Source organism: Phyllobates terribilis, unplaced genomic scaffold (assembly GCF_046119375.1).
Source record: "Phyllobates terribilis strain yellow unplaced genomic scaffold, ASM4611937v1 Scaffold_8__6_contigs__length_399053987, whole genome shotgun sequence".
In the NCBI taxonomy this organism is placed as follows: Eukaryota; Metazoa; Chordata; class Amphibia; order Anura; family Dendrobatidae; genus Phyllobates; species Phyllobates terribilis.
The window spans coordinates 71,190,009-71,209,521 of NW_027362768.1; the positions used below are offsets into that span (position 1 = coordinate 71,190,009).

The following is a 19,513-nucleotide window of genomic DNA, read 5'->3' on the forward strand; positions in this document are numbered from 1 at the left end:
CCTTTGGCATTTTTCGCACTTTACATAATCTTTCATTGCATGCAGCTCAGGATTCAGTAGTGAATGCTATGTGTGCGTGCTCACAGAGCAAGAAGAAATTAAAGGGCTGGAAGCCGTCAAAATACAGCTGACGGCCCAAGTACTGTGGTCCCTGGGAATCTGCCCGGGAGCTGGATAAAAGGTCATTAATGGCTGTAAATGGCACGCAGGCCTGAGATTCCCCAACCCCTGCTTAAGATAATAAGGAAAGTTAAAACAGGGCGAAAATGAACATAAGATTAATCACATTACTTCCCTTCCATTAGTGGAACCTTGAGGTTCAAGGATCTCTATCTCTACCACTAGGCTGGTTTCTTCTTGCCCCCTTTCCTGCTTATTTATTCCTTCTAATGCACTCTCGGCGTGTGGGCTGCCTAAAGGTGTGGAGGATACCACAAAAGTATCTCCAGAGTCCTCACATCTCACAATTCAGGGTTCTTTTTGAAGGAATAGATTAGACCCAGAATTCATGTTATTGTGTGATGTTTGGTTGGAAGCATGTGGGTCAAATCATCAGATGGAATGACACAGAAATTGACAGGTGAGATCACATAATCACTACCAAATTTGCTTCAATTTTAAATTTTAGATCTTTTGGGACACAAAACCCCCAAAAAATAACGTGGTGGTGTACCCAGCCTTTAGGTGATGCAAATGAAATATTTTATGTTTGCCATAACAATTTTCAACTGTTAAAGCTCCCAACTCTAATTACAACATAGATAAAATTAAAGTCTTAGCTTATAGTAAAAACTATGACCAATGTCACGTTTGTCACACAATGAACTTCACCTGCGCCCAACTGACTCAATTTTCTTACCACGGGCGCAATCATCATCTATTTTGATGGGTAAAATGCAGCTGAATTTTCCTGCAACCCAGGTTCAGATGCAGCTGTCAGACAGGCCTATTTTGCAGTCCAAACAGACTTCAACATAACTTTGTTTTGATTAAAAGAGAATTAATCACTTAAAGGGGTTCTCCAAGAATGTAATGATTCAAATGGCAGCCATCCTAGTCACATGTCAGGATGGGATCCAGTCTTAAGGCCCCGTCACACTTAGCGACGCTGCAACGATCCCGACAACGATACGACCTGTCAGGGATCGTTGCTGCGTCGCTATGTGGTCGCTGGTGAGCTGTCAAACAGGCAGGCTCACCAACGATCAGGGGAGCAGCGACATCGTGGAAAGAATCTTTCCACGATGTCCTGCTCCTGGTTACCAGCCTGCTGAAGCAGGAGCAGGCTGGTAACCATGATAAACATCGGGTTACTAGGGGCACACGCGCACCTAGTAACCCGTTGTTTATCATGGTTACCACTCTGCTACGGTGAGCGGGAGGTTACCGCTCACTTTAGCAGGCTCGTAACCATGATAAACAACGGGTTACTAGGGGCACGTGTGCCCCTAGTAACCCGATGTTTATCATGGTTACCAGCCTGATCGCTGCTCCCGCTGGTCACACACAGCGATGTGCGCTGACCAGCGGGAGGGCAACGACCAAAAAATGGTCCAGGATACTTTGCAGCGATCAGCGACCTCACAGCAGGGGCCTGATCGCTGCAAAGTGTCACACATAGCGACATCGCTTGTGAGGTCGTTGTTGCGTCACCAAAACCGTGACACAGCAGCGATCTCGCTAGCGATCTCGCTATGTGAGACGGGAGCTTTAAGGAACCAAGCTCCTGAGACCTGTGTCTCAACTGTCAGATGACCAGTATTGTCACCATTCATACCAAATGCGCAAGAGTATTGTACAACAGGCAAAGAAATAAATCTCCTCAACTGACTGAGAATCGAGGACTGAGGCGGGAGAAAAATAAATCTTTTGTGCTCAGTCAGCCGAGAAGATATATTTCTTCTTTAGTGATCTCAAGGGTAATATTTCTCTTTGTGGAGAATTACATGCCTGACATACACTTATCCAACTCTACCATTTGAGACACAGGTCTCAAGACCGGTGTTTCTGATGCGTGACTACGATGGGCTGTCGTATACAAATATCAAAGATTGACCGCCACTTCCAAACAGAAAACTGGTATGTACAGGAGCATACTAAGAGTAGCCATTTCCATATGTATAACAAACAAATAAATTTGAACTCTATAACGTTATAGTATGCAAACATGAAATATATGGAATTGCATGACTGCTCTAAAAGAAAGGAAAGAAAACGAAGATACTTAGCGCATAAATTGGCCAATTCATGTAAGTCCAGCAGCTGCGGCAAGGCGATCTTCATTGCTGAAAACCTATCTAATGTGACTCCTCTCACATATATAGGCTCTCTAACGGAGTACTCCACCCATCAGCCTATGACGGTTTTAATTACAGCAGGAGCCTATCTACCAATATAAATGTCGGCTATCATGCCCCATGAACCAAGAGAGGAGTCACGTTAGATTAGGTTCCCAGCAATGAAGAATGCCTTGCCTCAGCTGCTGGGCATACATGAATTGGTCAATTTAAGTGCTAAATATTTTCACTTTTTCCCATTTTTTAGTGCAGTAATGCACTTCCAATTTCATATATTCCATGTTTGCATGCTATAGCGTTACAGAGTGCAAGTTTTTTAGTTATGAATGGCACCTGTTATGTAATTCAAATGACAGCCCATCCTATATTACATTCTTTTAGAACCTCTTTAATGAGTTGACCATTTTGGCACTTGAAAGGAGTCATAGTATTTTTATTTTTTTGTCGGTGTAACTGTATGAGGATTTTTTTTCTTCGGATAAGTTCTACTCGTCAGTGGCAGGATGATGTGGTACGTATAACTTATCAAACTGTTATTAATTTTTATTTCTCCAATGTCTCACAATACAAAAGTTAATAAAACAGCGGCTCTATTTTTTGATGTTTGAAAATTTCCATTTTTCACGTGCTACACAAATAAGGTGTTAAGTTTAGGGCTCTTTCACATGTCAGTATTTCCTCTATGTGTGGTGACAGTTTCCACACGTACCGGAGACACTGACACATGTACACCCATTCAAATGAATGAGTCTACACACGTCAGTTTGTTTCCACGCACCGTGTGTCCGTGTGATCCACATGTCCATTTTTGGCCAGCAACATGGATCACACGGACCCATTCAAGTCAATGGATCCGTGTAAACACGTACCGCACACGGGCTGCCATCCATGTGACACATACTGGCGCTTGGAAATTAGTGGTACAGTTAGCCGGGTGCTGAACGCTGCCCTCATTGTAGTCCCCTGCCGGCGATCAGCTCTAGCAGGAAATAATGATGAGAGTTGTAGTCTGCTCCTTGTGTCTCCACCTGTAAAAATAAGAATAAAATAAAAAAATCCATATACTCACCTGTCCTAAGTGCCCCCCCACCCGCTGTAATCCATGTGACCACTCAGCAGGGGAGAATTGACTTGTGCAGCAAGCGGGCCCGGAGCTGCGCTCGGCGAGCGGTGTCCTGTCACTCGCTGAGCGCAGTGGAGGTCCGGGGCCCATGTGCGGCACACGTGTGTCACATAGGTGCACATGGATATCTCTGGTACGGGTTTTTCCGGTACCGTAAATATAAGGATGTGTGAAACCGGCCTTATACGAATATGGTGATAGCCATTAAACTCATCTTTAGTACAACAAATACAATGTTTGAAAAAAATAATTTGCTTTTGCATCACAATATTCTGAGCGCTATACGTTATTTTAGTTGCATGAGTTCTTACTTCTATATCTGACAGATGTAAATGTAGATGCAACTTTCAGTGGTACCATTTTCTGATGCAAATGAATTTTTGATCATGTTTTACTACACTTTTTTTTGGAAGTTGGCATGTACATAAGCTGAAGCAGTGTTTAAAAAAAAAAAAAAAAAAACTGCTAAAAAAATTCCACTTGTTTAAACGCCATACTAAATTTATTCTGGCGATTTGATATGATAATGACAATACCCAATTTATGTAGATTTTGGTTTTACTACTTTTACACACACAAAAAAAGTTATTTAGTCTTAAAATTCTTTTTTGGGGAGGGGTGTGGGTTCCCTATAATCAGAGACCCAGAAAATATTTTTTTTCCATAGACAGATATGCAGTTTACAATGGTGCAATTTTTGGATACAAACAACTTTTTGATCACTTTTTAATATCATTTTGTTTTGGGACGCTGGATGAGGAAAATTCAGAAATTATGGTATTTTTTTTTTGTACAGTGTGCACTGTACAGGATAATATATAGTTTTATAGTACGAGTCCATGTGATTACGGTACATTGCTATCCAATTTATATAATTTTTTTTTCACATTTTACTACTTTTTTATTTTTTATATCATGTTCTGAGATCCATAACTTTTACAGGTTTTAGTTTATAGAGCCAGATGATGGCTTGTATTTTTGAGCAATAATCTGTAGTTTCTATTGTTACCATTTTGGTATTATGTGAAACTTTTTATTCACTAATTTTTTTGTGTGTTTTTTCTTTCCAGTGTTCACCGTGTGGGATAAATTATTTCTGTGATGTAGTACATATCGTTGCTTATGCGGCAATAAAAAATGTGACATTTTTAAGCTATGCTTATTTTTTCCAGATTAGAACTATTTTTATTGGGATTTTTTTTTTTTTACAATATTTATCAGTCCCTCAAGGGGATATTAACATGTGATTTAAAAATGCGAATTAAGATAGTATTAGTAATACACAGCACTACTGAGTTGTACTGTACAGTGCTGTGCATTAGACTATAATATCAGTTCTTGACTAATGATTAACCTACCAGGCTTTACCTCCAATGGGATCTGATTGTCTGTACCATAGTGTATGGAAAACCCAAAGGCCTTTGTCAGACCTCCAAATGCCATAGCAACCCTTTGATACACGTGATCTTGCTGCAGGTGTTCCAATGGGCTGACAGAAGGAGTGTTTTCCATCTGTCAACCTCCTTGTTTCATTATCATTATTGAAGACACGATATGGAGGATTAAACACCTAGGATTGCTAAGAACGCGGATCATAGCAGTTACAGTAGGAGTCGCGCTGTGCATCATAATCGGGCTTCTGCAGCTGATTGCACCACATAGCTTCTGTGTTGGAGTGATCAGCATTATGTACATATCTGTCATGGAGCACAAAAAGACATGGTCATGATGATAGAGACATCATGTAGTGCTAAAGAAGTTTAACAGTTTTACAAAGATGAAGCAGAACAAATAGTTCCAGCACTACTTCATATAAAAATCCATGAACAATTGTCAACCTTCATCTCTCTCCAAAAGTCTATTCTGAAGTCTGCCACCAATTAATATAATGTAGTACATGTTATGGTGTTGCTTGGTCCTGCCCTGATACAGAAGTCTCTGTTGGTACATTTTCTGCTAAATTGTGTGCATGCTCTAGGAAAAGGTCCTTCAGCACACTTAACTCTTTCGTCAGTAGCTTAATTTTGGCCTCTAGCCTCTCGTTCTCCTCCTTTAGCTGATTGACCCGTTGCAGTGTATCTTGGGCTTTTTGCTTGCTTTTTAATCTACTTTTCTTTACAGCCATGTTGTTGCGCTCCCTGCGTAGACGGTACTCCTCGCTACCACGGTCCATTCGCTGTACTTTCTTGTTTTTACTTGCAGGAGCAGCTTTACCACCACCTTCTGGGTCTAGTGGCACAAGCTGAGGAGTTGATGGGCTACTCAGGTGAGAATTACTTAACCCATCATCTGAAGAAGATGGAGATAGATCCATTTTCAAAAGTTGTAAATGCAAAAAATGCTGGAAAACCTGCAGTGAAATGATAGAATTTTAAATTAATTATAATTATTACTACTAAACAGAATACATTCAAAAGGAACCTGTCAGTTTATTCATACTACTGCAGCATTTTAGAAAAAATATACTAGAAAGTAAACTTGTCACATATGATATCACTATTAACCTGCAGATTTAGAGTTAATAGTATTAGAGTGGCACCAGGGAGAAATTGGACTTTATTCCTCCCAGGAGCCGTCTTTCAGTAATAAAGCCATGTTAGCACAGCAAGAGTCACAATTGAGTAGAGGCTGTAAACACGTTCCAGCACTTGACTGACAGCCACCTCTGCAGTGCATCATCATGCCACGGATCACATAGCTGTGACGGTAGCCAAACTGGAAAACCTGTATGACTGAAAGCTGGCGGCTCCTGGGAGGAGTTCATTTTTTCCCCATGAAGCGCACTTTCATTACGGTGGCTGGACACCTTTCTAAGTGTTGTGGAGTCGGTAAGCCAAACTACTGACTCAGACTCCTCAATTTCCCTGTGTACATAAAGTGCAGCACAAATTTATCTAAACTAAAAGCTTAAAGGAGTATTTTGGGAGATAAAAAAAATTGTGTTCTGTTCAAGCACTCATACACCATAAAGATGAGATGATCAGTGCAGTTTTATGATCTTTATAACCCCTGTAATTCCATGTGACAGAATCTGCTCCTCACAGATCCCCTGTTTCTCTGGAGATAACAGGGGGAGTGGTCAAGCCCTCTATTCTCAGTTGTTCCTTACAGGGGGAGTAGCACTTAGTATATGATGTAATGACCCAGACGGGAGGGCAAATCTATGAGGAGCAGATCCTGTCACACGAAATTAGAGGGGTTATAAAGATCATAAAACTGCACTGATCATCTCATCTTTATAGTGTATGAGTGCAGGAACAGTACACAATTTTTTTCTCTCCCCGCAGTACCCCTTTAAATCCTTAGACCAGTAACAGAACAGACATTTATAGGACATTTCATAACTTTCCCAAATTCTTCTGAAAACATTTACAGCACGTCCTGCATTGAACTACTGAAACCCAATTAATTATATATTTAAGGAGTCAGTTGGTCCATTTTATACCGACTCCAACAAAATGGACACAGACTCCGACTCCACAGCCCTGCTTCTAACGATATTAACCTGCAGATTAACCCTATGTCTGCAGGTTAATAGCATTAACTGACATGAGAGGTTCCCTTTAAAGTGATGGCTGGAAACGTGGAGTTTAGGATGATTAGTTACAGAGGTATGTTCCCACTTGCTTTTTCCTTTCCCCCTTGGTAGACTGAGAGCTATCACCCAATGCCCACACATAGGGAGAGATCTGTTAATCGGGGCCGTGGCCTAATAGCTAATTTTGGAATTCAATACCCTGGCTAGAACAGGATAGGAGATTGATAGTGTTTCGCACTAGCTCCATCAGTAAGATAGGTTTTTTCTATTTCCAGCCATTTAGCACTTGGCAGTAAAGTTCCGAGAATCAAAGCACAAATAGTCAAAATGTAAAGTGCCAAGTGCTAAATTATTGAAAAGCACACAACACAAAAAGGGTTCATCGAGCTGGCTGAATAGAAATACTGGTTAGCAGTAGTTAGCATTAGTTTTACTGTGGGTAAATGTACATGGGGATGGTAATAGAACAGGTATAGGATGAAATGAAACAAATTAAACAGGTAGAAAATAATAATAGGGTCATTGGGACGTAGAATCTTCTGGTTGTGCTAAAAGCTGCAAGTTGTTAATCAGCAGTTCAAGATAATTACCTTTCTCAGCTGGTAGATGAACCAACCAGGGTAGATAATTTGCTGGCTCTGCTCCTGTCAATTAGACTAGATACAATTTCAGATCTACAAGCCCGGGAATATTTGGGATGCAGTAACCATAATATGGTAAGTTTCAATGTAATATTCAATAAAACATTTCAATGGGGATATGCAAAAAACTGGAACTTTAGGAAAGCAGATTTAATCAAATTAAGTGAAAAGCTTAATATTGTACAGGGTGGGCCATTTATATGGATGCACCTAAATAAAAAGGGAATTGTTGGTAATATCAACTTCCTGTTTGTGGCACATTAGTATATGGGAGGGGGGAAACTTTTCCAGATGGGTGGTAACCATGGCGGCCATTTTGAAGTCGGCCATTTTGGATCCAACTAGATTTTTTTCAATGGGAAGAGGGTCATGTGACACATCAAACATATTGAGAATTTCATAAGAAAAACAATGGTGTGCTTGGTTTTAACGTTATTTTATTCTTTCATGAGTTTTTTTTTACAAGTTTATGACCACTTATAAAATGTGTTCAAAGTGCTGCCCATTGTGTTGGATTGTCAATGCAACCTTCTTCTCCCACTCTTGACACACTGATAGCAACACCGCAGAAGAAATGCTAGCACAGGCTTCCAGTATCTGTTGTTTCAGATGCTGCACATCTCGTATCTTCACAGCATAGACAATTGCCTTCAGATGACCCCAAAGATAAAAGTCTAAGGGGGTCATATCGGGAGACCTTGGTGGCCATTCAACTGGCCCTCAATGACCAATCCACTTTCCAGAAAACTGTTCATGTAGGAATGCTCAGACCTGACACCTATAATGTGGTGGTGCACAATCTTATTAGAAAAACTCAGGGAACATGCCATCTTCAGTGCATAAAGAGGGCAAAACATCATCATGTAGCAATTTCAGATATCCAGTGGCATTGAGGTTTCCATTGATGAAGAATGGCCCCACTATCTTTGTACCCCATATACCACACCATACAATCAATTTTTGCATTCCAACAGTCGGCGCACTGAATTTGCAGAATGGGCAAAACAAAAATTGGAACAGGACCCTCAGTTTACACAGAACATTATGTTCAGTGATGAGGCAAACTTTTTTGTGAATGGTGAAGTTAACAAACAAAACCACCGCTATTGGTCTGACACTAACCCACAGTGGATAGATCCCTCCAAGACTGTTGGAACACAAAAAAAGTAGATTGGTTGTCGTGCGCAAGTTGAATGGCCACCAAGGTCTCCCGATCTGACCCCCTTAGACTTTTATCTTTGGGGTCATCTTAAGGCAATTGTCTATGCTGTGAAGATACGAGATGTGCAGCATCTGATTATTACAGCTGACATGTGCCCGCAACAGCCGCGGGTGGAATCGCGATCCACCCGCGGCTGTTAATATGTTAAATGCCGCTGTCAATCCCCGACAGCGGCATTTAACGCGCGCTTCCGGGTAGCGCGTCATAAGCCCCGCTCATCGGCGACCCCATCACGTGATCGCGGGTCACCGATGGGTGGGCATGACAACCCAGGGTCTGCAGCAGACGCCTGTGGTTGTCATGATCTGGTCGCTATGAGCATCACCTAGTGGTCGGCACTCATAGCACAGAACCATTTCTGCTGCATGCAGGGGATCTGCTGGTCCCCTGTATGTAGCAGAGACGATCGGACAGTTGCTGCTTCTAGTCTCCTATGGAGACTATTGAAGCATGCAAAAAGTAAAAAAAAAAAGTTTTTAAAAATATAAAAAAAAATAAAAAAATATAAAAAAGTTTAAATCACCCCCCTTTCGCCCCATTCAAAATAAAATATATATATATATATATATATAAAAAAACCTACATAGACATATTTGGTATCGCCGCGTTCAGAATCGCCTGATCTATCAAAATAAAAAAAGAATTAATCCGATCGGTAAACGGCGTAACGAGAAAAAAATTCTAAACGCCAGAATTACGTTTTTTGGTCGCCACAAAATTGCAATAAAATGCAATAACGGGTGATCAAAACATCGGATCTCCCCAAAATGTTATCAATAAAAACGTCAGCCCGTCGCGCAAAAAATAAGCCCTCACCCAGCCCCAGATCACGAAAAATGGAGACGCTACAGGTCTCGGAAAATGGCGCTTTTTTTTTTTTTTACCAAATTTTGGATTTTTTTTTCACCACTTAAATATAAAAGAACCTATACATGTTTGGTGTCTATGAACTCGTAATGACCTGTAGAATAAGAAGCGTAGGTCAGTTTTAGCATTCAGTGAACGTGGTAAAAAAAATTAATAAAAAATAACTGTGGTATTGCACTTTTTTTGCAATTTTACCGCACTTGGAATTTTTTTCCCGTTTTCCCATACACGATATGGTAAAACTAGTAATGGCGTTGAAAAGTACAACTCGTCCCGCAAAAAATAAGCCCTCACATGGCCATATTGACCAAAAAATAAAAACGCTATGGCTCTGGGAACAAGGGGAGCAAAAACGGAAAATGCTCCGGGGCTTAAGGGGTTAATGTTTACCAGCAATTTCTAAGTTTTCCAACAAAATTTAGAAAACCATTTTTCAGGGAAATTCACATTTGAATTGACTTTGAGGGTCTTATATGACAGAAAATACTCAAAATTGACACCACTATAAAAACTGAACCCTTCAAAGTTCTCAAAATCAGATTCAAGAAGTTTATTAACCCTTCAGGTGCTTCACAGGAATTAAAGCAACATGGAAGAAAAAAAATGAAAATTTTACTTTTTCCCACAAAAATGTTACTTTAGTCCCAAATTTTGCATTTTTACAAGAGTAATAGAAGAAAATGCACCATGCAATTTGTTGTGCCTAAACAGTGGAGACCCCCCACAAGTGATACCATTCTGGAAACTAGACCCCTCAAGGAACTTATCTAGATGTGTGGTGAGCACCTTGAACCCCCAAGGTGCTTCACAGAAGCTTATAACGTTGAGCCGTGAAAATAAAGAAATCACATTTTTCCACAAAAATGATCTTTTAGCCCCAAATTTTGCATTTTCACTAGGGTAACAAGAGAAATTGCACCATACCATTTGTTGTGCAATTTATCCTGAGTACGCCGATACCCAATATGGGGAGGAAAACTACTGTTTGGGTGTACGTCAGGGCTTCGAAGAGAAGGAGTACTATTTGACTTTTGAAACGCAAAATTAGCTGGAATAGATGGAAGATGCATTTGGAAAGCCACATAAGTGGCTAAACAGTAAAAAAAAATACAAATGACCCCATTTTGGAAACTAGACCCCTCAAGAAATTTATCTAGATGTGTAGTGAGTAGAGATGAGCAAACCTTTTGATGTTGAAGTTAAACCCGAACATCGAAAAAATGTTCGTGTTCGGGCACCCGAACAACTGTAGTTACCCATGCTGTCATCTGTGTGACAGTGCAGGAAACAGGTGTTAGCGTGATCCCTTAGCTGTGACAGTGATCCGCGGTAAACAGCTTACCACGGGTACAGGCGCCGGCTGATGAGACTACTTCTCCCATCATCCGGCGCCTGCTGACACTATTAACAATGAGCGCAAGCGCCGCTGAGGAGTAATGTCATCAGTGGCGCTTGCGCAGTGAAAGTGAAAAAAAAAGAAGTTACAATTAATAAGTCTTTAATATAAAAATAATAAACACATTATACTCACCTATACCTTGTCCCCGATGCCCTCGTCCCCTGAAAAAAATAAAAAACACCATATACTCACCTTAACGCCTAATCCTGATGCCCTTGTCTCCTGTAATAAATAAATAAATAACAAACCACCATAATCCTCACCTGTCCACAGTAGTTCACATAATAGCAAGTGTCCCACGCAGATCTCATGAACAGAATGGCCACATTGTGAAATGTGACCTCTCTATTCAGCAGTCGGTGATACACTGACAGGAGAGTCATCGCTCCCACAGTGTATTGAGAGAGTGTATTGAAAATTCTCACGCAGAAGTGCTGCCGTAAGTGAGGCCACCAGAGCTCATCAGCTGATTGAACTCCAATGATCTCTCCGCCGGCAGCTCAGCCTGTACACTGACACAGGAGTGATTACACTCCTATGTCAGTGTATAGCCTGCTGTCCCCTAGAACAGTCACATCAGTGACTGCTGATGTGACTGCTCTAGAGGTGACCCAGATTGCCGTGGGACAATATGGATTGTCATCACGTCGGACAGGTGAGGGATGTTTTTTTTTTATTTTTGTTTTGTTACATGTGACGAGAGCTTCAGCGGATAAGGAGTTAGGCAAGTATTTTTTTTTGGAAATTAAGAATAATAAAAAAATGTGTCGTTATTTCAAATAAAAGATTTTTTTCTGTCCGTGTCTTTATTTCTCAAATTTTACTATAGGATTAGTAATGGGGGCATCTTATAGACGCCTCTCCATTACTAACCTGGGCTTCGTGTCAGCCGTCAATACAAGGCTGACATGAACCCCAACCTTATTACCCTACCTACCACCACACCAGGGCAAGTGGGAAGACCGGAGTATCCATCTTATGGATGCGCTGTTTCTAGGGACGCTGAGGGCTAATATTATTAGCCTCACAGTGGGCCAGGATCCATGGCCCCTTCCCTGGCTATTAATATCAGCTCACAGCTGTCTGTTTAGCCTTTGCTGTGGTTAGATTTTAGTGGGGGACCCCACATCAATTTTTTTCTGGGATCCCCCTGTAATCTAGCCAGTAAAGGCTAACCAAACAGCTGTTAGCTGTCAACAGCCAGGGAATATCTTTGGCTATTGACCCCCTCCCTGACTAGTAATATCAGCCCCCAGTGGTCAGCTTTCCCTCTGCTGTTTATGAAAATTACGCGGGAGCCCACGCCATTTTTTTATTTAATTCTTCATTTTATTTCATTTATAAGAAATCCCATGCCCACTGTGCTTGTTTTTGACACTGCGTAAACTCACCCGCAGCATGTCAATTTCTGCACATCCAAAAAGCATTCATTGCTGTACAATAACACTTCAAATTCGCGTTTTTGCCGCTTTTTTGAATGCTTTTTTTTTCATACATTTTTTTCAGAGCGTTTGTGCGTAGCAATGAATGCTTTTTGGAGCTAAATAAATATATTTGAAAAAAGAAATGTGGGGCATCACTTTCTTGGATTACCGTCAGACCTGGGGTGACTATATTGAGTTAATTTAAATGATTAAGGCTATGTGCGCACATTGAGTATTTGCTGCATCTCTTGGCAGCAAAAACGCATTTTATTTGCAGCAAAGTGAATGAGAAACCTGAAGTGTCACGCACACGCTGAGTATTTTTTGACTTGCAGATTTGGTGTAGAAAATAATCTTCGGCATGTAAATTCTCTGTGCGTTTTTGCCTGCATTTTTTCACCCAAAATTGCGGAAAAAAACTCAGGTAAAAAAAGCAGCAAAATGCAGGCAAAAAATTGTGGCAAAAATGCGGCACAATCACAAGCAAAAAATGCAGCAAAAACACAGGCATAAAATATGTCAATATTGCGGCAAAACTGCAGGCAAAAAACGTGGCAATATCGTGGCAAAATGCGGCCAATATCCATAGCAAAAATCCACAGAGAATTGACAAGCTGAAGATTATTTTCTAGCATAGCAAGAAAATAGAAGTGCACGGAGTGGCACACAGCAAGGATAAAATCTTCTTTTATTCACATAAGAGTAAAAGTATGGGTGCGGGGGAGCGGGTCTCCAGTCGGACTATGGCCCTTTCGCGTGGCAAGCCAGCTTCTACGAGTCCAAATGTCATTTGGACCCGTATAAGCGTGCTTGCCACACGAAACAGGCGTAGTCTCCGGTCGGACTAAAAGAAGATTTTATCCCTGCAGTGTGTCACCCAGTGTACTTCTATTTTCTTGCTATGCTATGAACTTTACCTGAGGAGGTGTTGCACCTGCTAATGAGGGAGGCCGTCCCAGCTGTTTCTGTCTCCGGAGCTCCATTTGGAAAATGTGAGCAGCGCGAGTAGTGACGGTTACTGAACTGTTGCATCTGAAGATTATTTTCTATTTTTGTTTTTGGTGAATTTTGTCTGCGTTTTTAACTCATTGAATGCACTGAAAAAATGCAGGTAAAACGCACAGAGAATTGTCATGCTGACGATTAGTTTTTGCACCAAATCTGTAAGTCAAAAAATACTCAGCAAGTGCATGAAACTTCAGGTTTTTCATTGACTATGATGTGGGAAAAAAATGAATTTTTGCATGCGTTTTGCCGCAGCGTTTTTGCTGCCAAGAGATGCAGAAACCTTGTAGGAATGTCTGCAATCAAATAATCAACGTGCGGACATAGCCTTAAACATTTAAATTAACCCAATATAGTCTCCGCAGGTCCGAAAGGTAATCCAATAAAGTGTTGTCCCATGTTTCTTTTTTCAAATATCTCTATTTAGCTCCAAAAAGCATTCATTGCTGTACAAAAATGCTCTAAAAAAATGCATGCAAAAAAAGCATTCAAAAAATGCGGCAAAAGGCACGTTTGAAGCATTTTTGTACAGCAATGAATGCTTTTGGAGCTAAAGAAATTGACATGCTGCGGGTGAGTTTACGCAGTGTCAAAAACAAGCACAGTGGGTATGGGATTTCTTATGAAATAAAATGAAAAATGAAATAAAAAAAACGTCGTGGGCTCCCACGTAATTTTCATAACCAGCAGAGGGAAAGGCGACCACTGGGGGCTGATATTACTAGCCAGGGAAGGGGCCATTTGCCAAAGATGTTCCCTGGCTATTAATAACAGCTCACAGCTGTTTGGTTAGCCTTTACTGGTTAGATTACAAGGTGACCCCAGAATAAAAAATTGACGTGGGGTCTCCCTCTAAAATCTAACCAGCAAAGGCTAAACAGACAGCTTGGAGCTAATATTAATAGCCAGGGAAGGGGCCATGCCCCCAGTGGCCCCAGAAATGGCACATCCATAAGATGCGCCAAATTTAACGCTTAACCTCTGCTTTTCCCACTTGCCCTGGTGGCAAGTGGGGTAATAGGGTTGGGGTTCATGTCAGCCTTGTATTGGCGGCTGACACGAAGCCCAGGTTAGTAATGGAGAGGAGTCTATAAGACGCCCCCATTACTAATCCTATTGTAAAATTTGAGAAATAAAGACACGGCCAGAAAAAAATCTTTTATTTGAAATAAATAAGCAGTGATGCCGTGAGTAAATCAGCTAATGAACTCATGTGACCTCTCTGCCAGCAGCTCCTCACGATAAACTGCGGGTGTAGGATTGATGACGCTCCTGTCAGTGTTTCGCAGCTGTAGAATAGAGTGGTCACATTTCACAATGTGGCCATTCTATTCATGAGACTGATGTGGGACCCTCAATATTATATGGACTACGGCAGACAGGTGAGGATTATGGTGGTTTATTATTTTTTACTTATTACAGGAGACGATAGCATCGGGAATTAGGCGACGAGGTGTAAGTGAGAATAATGTGTTTATTATTTTTACTTAAAGAATTATTAATTGTAACTTTTTTTTTTACTTTCACTGCGCAAGCGCCTCTGATGGGATTACACGTCTCATCAGCGGCGCTTGTGCTCATTAATAGTGGCAGCAGGCGCCAGATTATGGAAATATTCCCATCAGCTGACGCCTGTGACCCGTGGTAAGCTTTTTACCAAGGGTCACTGTCACAGCTGCGGCATCATGTTGACACCTGACAACATGATCCTGCAGCGCTGTGACCGGGGCGGTAATGATGTTACCATCGATCACAGCCCGTTTTCCTCACTGTCACGCTGATGACAGCATGGGAAACCAGTGATGTTCGTGTTCGGGCCGACTTTTGCCAATTTTTGCACAAAAGGCTCAGGAACCTGAACACGAATGAGCAACGGTCATGCCGAATTTGAAGAAAAATGTAAGTTTTTCGAACATGTTCACTCATCTCTAGTGAGCACCTTGAACTCTTAGGTGCTTCACAGAATTTTTTAACGTTGAGCCGTGAAAATAATAAAATCAAATTTTTCCCACAAAAATGTTTTAGCCCCAAATTTTTCATTTTCACAAGGGTAACAAGATAAAATGGACCCCAACATTTGTTGTGCAATTTCTCCTGAGTACGCCAATTCCCTTGAGTACGCCAATATGTGGTACAAAACTATTGTTTGGGCACACAGCACGGCTCGGAAGGGATGCCATTTTGGCTGGAAAAGGTTGCAGACACCATGTCACATTGAAGAACCCCTGACATCACAAAACAGCAGAAAGCCCCACAAGTGACCCCATTTTAGAAACTATACCTCTCAAGGAATTAATCTAGGCACTGAGTAAAGGAAATATTTTATTTTTTTCCACTAAAATGTTGCTTTGATCCCCAAGTTTGCAATGTTCAAAAAGGGTAATAGAAGAAAACGAATAGTACAATTTGCTAAGCAATTTCTCTTGCGTACGCCAATACCCAATATGTGGTCGAAAGCTACTTTTGAGAGACAGTGTAGAGCTCAGAAGGGAAGGAGCACCATATTACAGTACAAATTTTGCTGCTATGATTTGTGGGTGCCATGTCATATTGGCACAGCCAGGTCCATATTGGCAGAACCCCCCCAAAAGTGACCCCATTTTCCAAACAAGTCCCTTAGTGCCAGAAGAGCAGAATTCTCTCTCAAGTGACCCCATTTTGGAAATTTAACCCGTCAGGGAATTTATCTACAGGTGTAGTGATGATTTTGACTCCATGGGTGTTTTCCAAAATAAAGCAGCAATGGATGTTGCCAAGTGAAAATTGCAAATCTCCCATTGTAGCACCCAGTACATTGCAGACCAGTACTGTGACACTGAGTCACTACTCACAGGCAAGCCCTGAGGCAGGGTAGTCAGGAGGTCCGACATCAGATACCAGGAGGGCTTTTAGTACAAAGGGGTAAGTCAAAGGCATGCTCAGGAAACAGTCAAATGCCAGAAGGGTACATCAAAACCTGGGAGTACAACAAATGGATAGTCAAAGGCCAAGTCTGGGGTCAGATACCTGAAGTCAGAGAGCGTCAAAAGCAGAAGGGATAATCCACGAGAATTGTCATAACAGATCAAAGGTCAAAAAACAAGATCAGAAATCAGACACAGAACTAGCATACACACAGATTAAAGCTAAGCTACAACTGAACTGAATACAAACAGCTAGCCAAGTAAATACCTTGCAAATGCTTAAGGATGGGATGCACCTGGGGAAACGCCCACAGACTAAACCAGATTGAGCAGCTGGCCAGTCAATCAAAATGCTGACTGCCCAGTACGCCTCAGGATCAGATTGGTTGACTGGACTGTCACTCACAAAACCAAACAGTCTAGCACACTCCAGATTCTATAGGGCGGCTGAACTGTCACTCACAGCATTCCTGGGCCACAGTCAGCTATGAAACTGTGACAGTATCAGTGTGGGGGGGTCACTGGACCTCCAGGTTTTCCAGTAAACCTAACAAGAAAGGCCCTGACCAGTCGATCGGCCATCACGGATCGGGGAGTAACCCAGGATCTCTACTCCGGTTCGTATCCCTTCCAATGTGTGAGGTACTGAAGGAAATTTCGGACCTTCTGCGAATCCACAACCCTTTGTACCACCTCATACTCGATAGACTGTCATCGACATCAACTTGAGGAGGTGAGGATGAGAGCGACACCACTGAGGGAAAAAATTCCTTCAACAGGAATCTATGGAAGACATTAGGGATGTGGAGAGATGGAGGAAGCTTCAACCTAAATGCCACTGGATTGACCACTTCCAGAACCTCATAGGGACTGATGAATTTCAAACCGAACTTTGCCGATGTTACCTTAAAAGGGGTATTCCCATCTCCAAGATCCTATCCCAATATGTAATAGGTGTAATAATAATAATATTAGCAAATACCTCCAATTAGAAAGGCAGTATAATTTTTCTGATTCGCTATTCCTCTTTCCTCGTGAAAACATTGAAAGACCTTATGTATACATGGTTACGACCACTGATATAGTGACAGTTAGTTAGCTAGTTGCTAGTGGTCGTAACCATGGATCCTTTAGATCCTGCAATGCTTGCACATGAGGAAAGAGGCATAGCGAATCACAAAAACTATATTACATTTCTAATTGGAGTTATTTGCTATTATTATTATTATTACTATTACACCTACTACATATTAGGATAGGATCTAGGAGATGGAAATACCCCTTTAAGTTGAATGTTTCTGGAGTATAGCCAGACCTTATTGCCAACCTTAAAAACAGGAACTGCAGAACGTCTACTATAAGACATCCATTTTTGGCGAACTTGAGCAACCTCAATATGCCTTTCAACCTCCTTAGAAACATCCCCAAGCTTCTGTATAGCTACCTCCACCCCTGGACACTCAGAACTTATCCTGGAAAACTCACCAAAATAGGGATGAAAACCGTACTTACAGAAAAATAGGGAAGTACTAGTGGATTGATTGATCCAACTTTTAAAGATGGAAGAGGAAGGAATGAGGACCAGTCCTCCTGCTGAGCTGAAACAAAACACCTCAGAATTTGCTTCAAAAATTGATTTGTCCTCTCCGTCTGAACATTGGTTTCAGTGTGATAAGCAGAGGAAAAAAGACAAGTCAATCCCCAGTTTCTTACAAAAAACTCTCCAGAACTTGGAGGCAAATTGCACTTTCCTATCAAACACAGTGTTAAGAGGAATTCTATGCAACCTCACCACATGACGAATAAACAACCTGGAGAGTGTTTCTGCATTAGGCAACCCTGAAAACGGAACAAAATTAGCTTGTTTACTGAATCAATCTACTGCCACCTAGATAACAGCTTTTCTATCAGACAGGCAAATCCGTGATGAAATCCATGGACAGATGAGTCCACGGTCTTTCTGGAATTGGCAATGGAACCAATTTCCCGGCCAGCCAGTTATGACAAAATCTTTAATATCATTATTCATAGACGGCCACCAAAAGAGTCTAGAAATAGCTTTCTGTGTAGCTGTGACCGCAGGGTGACCACTCAAGATAGAATCATGAAAGTTCTCTAACAGGTGTAATCTTAAGTGCACATAGGTTCAAAGAGCTTAGACCCTGGAGTGGCACACGGGGCTGACAGCTGAGTTTTACGGATCTCCCCCTCCAACTCCGAGGATACCACAGAAACCACAATGCCCTTAGAAAGTATGGAGGATGGAAATTCTGGAGGTGAAACTGAATCAAGACTTCGTGACAATGCGTCAGCCTTCACATTCTTAGACCCTGGCCTGAATGTGATAGAGAACTTGAATCTAGAGAAAACTAAGGACCATCTGGCCAGTTAAGGAGTTAACTGTTTAACGGATTCAATGTAAGCTAAATTCGTATGATCAGTGACCACAGTGATTTGATTAACTGCCCGCTCTTAAAAATGCCCCATTCTTCAAAAGCTAATTTAACAGCAAGTAACTCACGATTCGCGACATCATAATCTTTTAGCAGACGAAAATTTATTTGAGAAAAGTGCAGATGGCCGCAAATTAGCCAGAGTTTTGGGCCCCTGAGATAAAACGGCCCCTACCTCGACCTCTGAAGCATCCACTTCCAGAGTGAATAGTTCCTGAAGGTTGGCTTGGATTAGAACAGGAGCAGACATAAAATACTTTTTCTGTTTTTTCAAAAGCCCCAATAGCATCTGGTAAGGGTTTGAGGTCCGCCCCTTTACGTGTAAGGATAGTAAGAGGTTTAACAATCTGCGAAAATCCCTTAATGAATTTCCTATAATAATTGCCTAGCCTAATCCTAGAAAACTTTGCAATGCTTTCAAGTCACTAGGTTGAACCCAATCAATTATAGCTTGCACCATCCTAGGATCCATTTTAAAACCATCAGCCGACAAAATGTATCCCAAAAATTAAACCTCCTAAACTGAAAAAATACATTTCTCACTTGTCGCAAATAGAGAATTTTCCCTCAAACTTTGTAGTAGAACCAGGACATGTTCCTGGTAAAAATCTAAATCAGGCAGGAAAATTAAAATGTCATCA

At 41.3% G+C, this 19,513-nt stretch overlaps 1 protein-coding gene across 2 annotated transcripts in view; it reads right to left on the reverse strand.

Annotated features, from left to right (window-relative positions):
- Positions 1 to 4,295: 4,295 nt before the first annotated feature.
- CEBPG (CCAAT enhancer binding protein gamma) overlaps positions 4,296 to 19,513 on the reverse strand; it is a 119,939-nt gene continuing 104,721 nt past the window's right edge. For both annotated transcript variants that reach the window (XM_073643031.1, XM_073643030.1), the window contains one exon: positions 4,296 to 5,770. In XM_073643031.1, the coding sequence (XP_073499132.1) occupies positions 5,321 to 5,734 (414 nt within the window). In that variant the 5' untranslated portion in view covers positions 5,735 to 5,770 and the 3' untranslated portion in view covers positions 4,296 to 5,320. The remainder of the gene's footprint in view (positions 5,771 to 19,513) is intronic.